General features: G+C 49.1%; 1 protein-coding gene across 1 annotated transcript; it reads left to right on the top strand.

Annotated features, from left to right (window-relative positions):
* The first annotated feature begins 1,740 nt into the window (after window positions 1-1,740).
* PRLHR (prolactin releasing hormone receptor) lies at window positions 1,741-2,998 on the top strand. Its single transcript, XM_072424748.1, is given in 4 exon segments — window positions 1,741-1,945; window positions 2,118-2,285; window positions 2,288-2,657; window positions 2,659-2,998. Coding segments are annotated over 4 exon segments (1,083 nt in total).
* The last annotated feature ends 361 nt before the right edge of the window (window positions 2,999-3,359 follow it).

The following is a 3,359-nucleotide window of genomic DNA, read 5'->3' on the forward strand; positions in this document are numbered from 1 at the left end:
CTTGTAGGCAGATTGTAAATATTAAGTCAGACCGGGGTATAAATCTCACACAAATTCTGGATATCTGGGGACACATGACACAGCGTCAATCCTCCGTATGTTTGGTGTATTTGGATATGGTTGTCACCCGTGTCACCGGCAGCTGTCATCACAAAGAATAAAACATCTTGAAAGCGTCTCTGATAAATGTGGCCGTTGTGCCTCCTGTGAGATTTGTTTTGTCGGTTTTAGACAGAGTGCGAGGCATCTAAGAGCTGACAATTAGGCGGTGAATGAGACGGCTCACCAAGGCGCTAATTAGCAGCGGCCCAGACAGCCTGCAATTAAAATTCACACCGAGATAAGAAGAACGTCTCAGGCAGCGGGGCAATTAATGGGGATGAAAACAATCATTAACAAATTAAATAAATTGAACCGGAAATATCGGAGAGATTCCATAAAAGGCTTTCCATCCTGCTATGTGCCTGGCAAATGCTGCCGTGGCACCCGCGTACCATGGAGGTCACATGGTCAGTGAATGCGCAGACTTACCAAAGAACCAAATACTGACCTCATCTGAAATTAACGGTTATTGGCCGACTGACACGGTGATCCCATGACCCTGTCTTCTTACCACAGCGATCACATGGTCTTATATTCTTGCCACAGCGATCACATGACCTTGTCTTCTTACCACAGCGATCACATGAATGGTCAGTCTTGCCTTATTGGACTGACGAGTTCCGCAGGTGTGACATTTGCTGTACTAAGCTGGCCAGTTCCACACTGGGGTCTCTGGGCCACCATGGTGGAGAATGGTTGTAGGGGTCAGAGGACTGTTTTGGGTTATTTAAGGATTGTGAAGTCAGTAGGTGGATTGTGGGGCAGATTCAGGATTTTATGGGCACTGTTCCTGTGCCATGGCAGGATGGTGGTGGCATAAGGACATAAGGCAGCAATTTTAGATAATTTAGAGGCAGAATGAAGCAATGCAGGAAACCCAGGCAGGAGGAGCCTCTGATTTACCATGCGGAATTCTGGTCACCCACAGTGGACATTGATCCAAATTTGTTTTATTGGATGGGAGATGGACATTGCTCTGTCCGGTGTCCCTTCATTATTCACTGTATATGACTCGGAAAGATTAGCAGAGCTCCGGCTGTCTGAGGGAATGTCGGGGTTCATCTGCTTTCAGGGATTGACTTCATCATCACAAATGGTTTATTAACACCAGAGAATTTAATTATATGCAAATGTCCAGCACAGCCAAACATCAGGTCTCACCCTGACTTCTCTGGAGCAATCCAACAAGTGGGGTCCTAAAACACCAACAAGTGGGGTCCTAAAACACCAAGTGGGGTCCCAAAACACCAACAGGTGGGGTCCTAAAACACCAACAGGTGGGGTCCCAAAACACCAACAAGTGGGGTCCTAAAACATCAACATGTGGGGTCCCAACACATTCATTGCCAACAAGCAATGTGCGTCCCCCACCTCCCTCCATGGAGCACACTAATGATTGGGGTCCCCGCAGGGTCATTTATCCCCAAATATTATTAAATAGGGCTCCCCCGATCCAGCACACTGACAGGCGGGGTCCCTCCATAATGACAAATTTCTGTGACTACAGAAAAGATTTCACTTTATGATTGTCTTGGCAGAGGTCAGTGAATGGGACAGCCATGTCTTTGTAGTGAGCAGAGCAGCGGTCACACCCCATCCCTCCTGTGGTCATTTCTTCTGCTCACCGGCTGCATACACATGTTGGGCTCAGACACTCCATCACCCCAGCTGTACTCCGACAGCCACAGATTGCACACCATAGAAGGTGAGGACTCCATCATCTCTGTACAGGAGATCCCAGCAGGATGTCTCTGCACAGTGAGTATTACAAAGATGTCTCATGTACTGACCTACCTGTCTATAGAAACCACAAGGGATGTCTCTGTGAAAGACACAGAGGATGGTGATAAAGCTTTGTTGTGGACAGTGAGGTCTCCCAGTAGAGTGCAGTCACCCTGTAGTAATGAGACATTTCTCTGATTTTAGGAACATTGAACTCGTTGTGTTTCAGCCCCTCCTGGCAGAAGATGGCACAGAGGAATCGGAGTTCCCTTTTCCCAGGAATGATTGGTAAGAGCTGCACTCTCCGTTCCTGGGCCTCCAGCTCCTCCACTCCTACAAGCCGCTCATCATTCCCGGCTACTCCTTGGTTGTCTTCATCGGCATCTTTGGGAATTATCTTCTTATCTACAGGACCCGCAGGACCCGGAGGATGCCCAACGTCACCAACTTTCTGGTGGGCAACCTGCCACCGGTGTGCCCCTCACCCTGGCCTATGCCTTTGAGCCCCAGGGTTGGGTGTTTGGACACTTCATGTGTTATTTTGTCTACCTGATGCAGCCAGTGACGGTTTATGTCAGGTACCATGCCACCGTCTACCCATTGAGTACAAGACTCACCATTCCCACCTGTGCCTATATCCTAGCTGCCATCTGGCTGGTAAGTGGTCTGTTGGCCACCCCAGCCTTGGTACATACCTTCCATGTGGAGTTTCCTGATCTGAACTTTTCCATCTGTGAGGAGTTTTGGTTTGGCATGAAGCGTCTTGCCTGTGCGTACAGCATGCTGATCCTCACCTACGCGCTCCCTCTTCTTGTCATCTCCTGCTCATACCTGGGTGGCCCCTGGGAACATCACTTACCTCCAGGCCCAGTGGGACCGAGCACGCAGGAGGAAGACCTTCCGTCTCTTGGTGTTGGTGGTTGGGGCCTTTGGGGTCTGCTGGCTGCCCCGTTATATATTTAATATTATGAAGGACATGGACATTGACCTAATAGACAAGCATTACTTCAACCTGGTGCAGCTCCTGTGTCACTGGGTCGCCATGATGGCTGCATGCATCATCCTCTACGCCTGGCTGCATGACAGCTTCAGGGGGGCAATTAGGAAGATGTTCCTATGGAGGAAGAGAAGAATCCGACCCTCGCCTCCGTGTGTCCTGAGTGTGGTCCTGTAACTGCAGCCCACGCTGCCATCCCTGTATACCAACCACCAGAGGGCGCTGTACAACTGACCCTGACCTTTACTGTAGTTAGCCACCAGGGGGTGCAGAATGAATTGTTTGCCATTTTCTCCAATGACACTCACAATGACAATGACACTCTGTGTATTATAGAGTGTTGCTGCAGTCACTGAGGGAGGGGGAAAAAAGCAATATTTGTCTTCAAGAGGGGGCGGGGGTCCTGTCAGAAGACCCCTCATTGGCTGGCACTATTGCCCATTTGTTGTCAGCACATAGGAGGGGCGGAACTAAATTATCCCATGATCCTTCACTAATAATAATTGGAATAGAGGATTATGGGAAAATAAATGATTTC

Source organism: Pyxicephalus adspersus, chromosome 10 (assembly GCF_032062135.1).
Source record: "Pyxicephalus adspersus chromosome 10, UCB_Pads_2.0, whole genome shotgun sequence".
In the NCBI taxonomy this organism is placed as follows: Eukaryota; Metazoa; Chordata; class Amphibia; order Anura; family Pyxicephalidae; genus Pyxicephalus; species Pyxicephalus adspersus.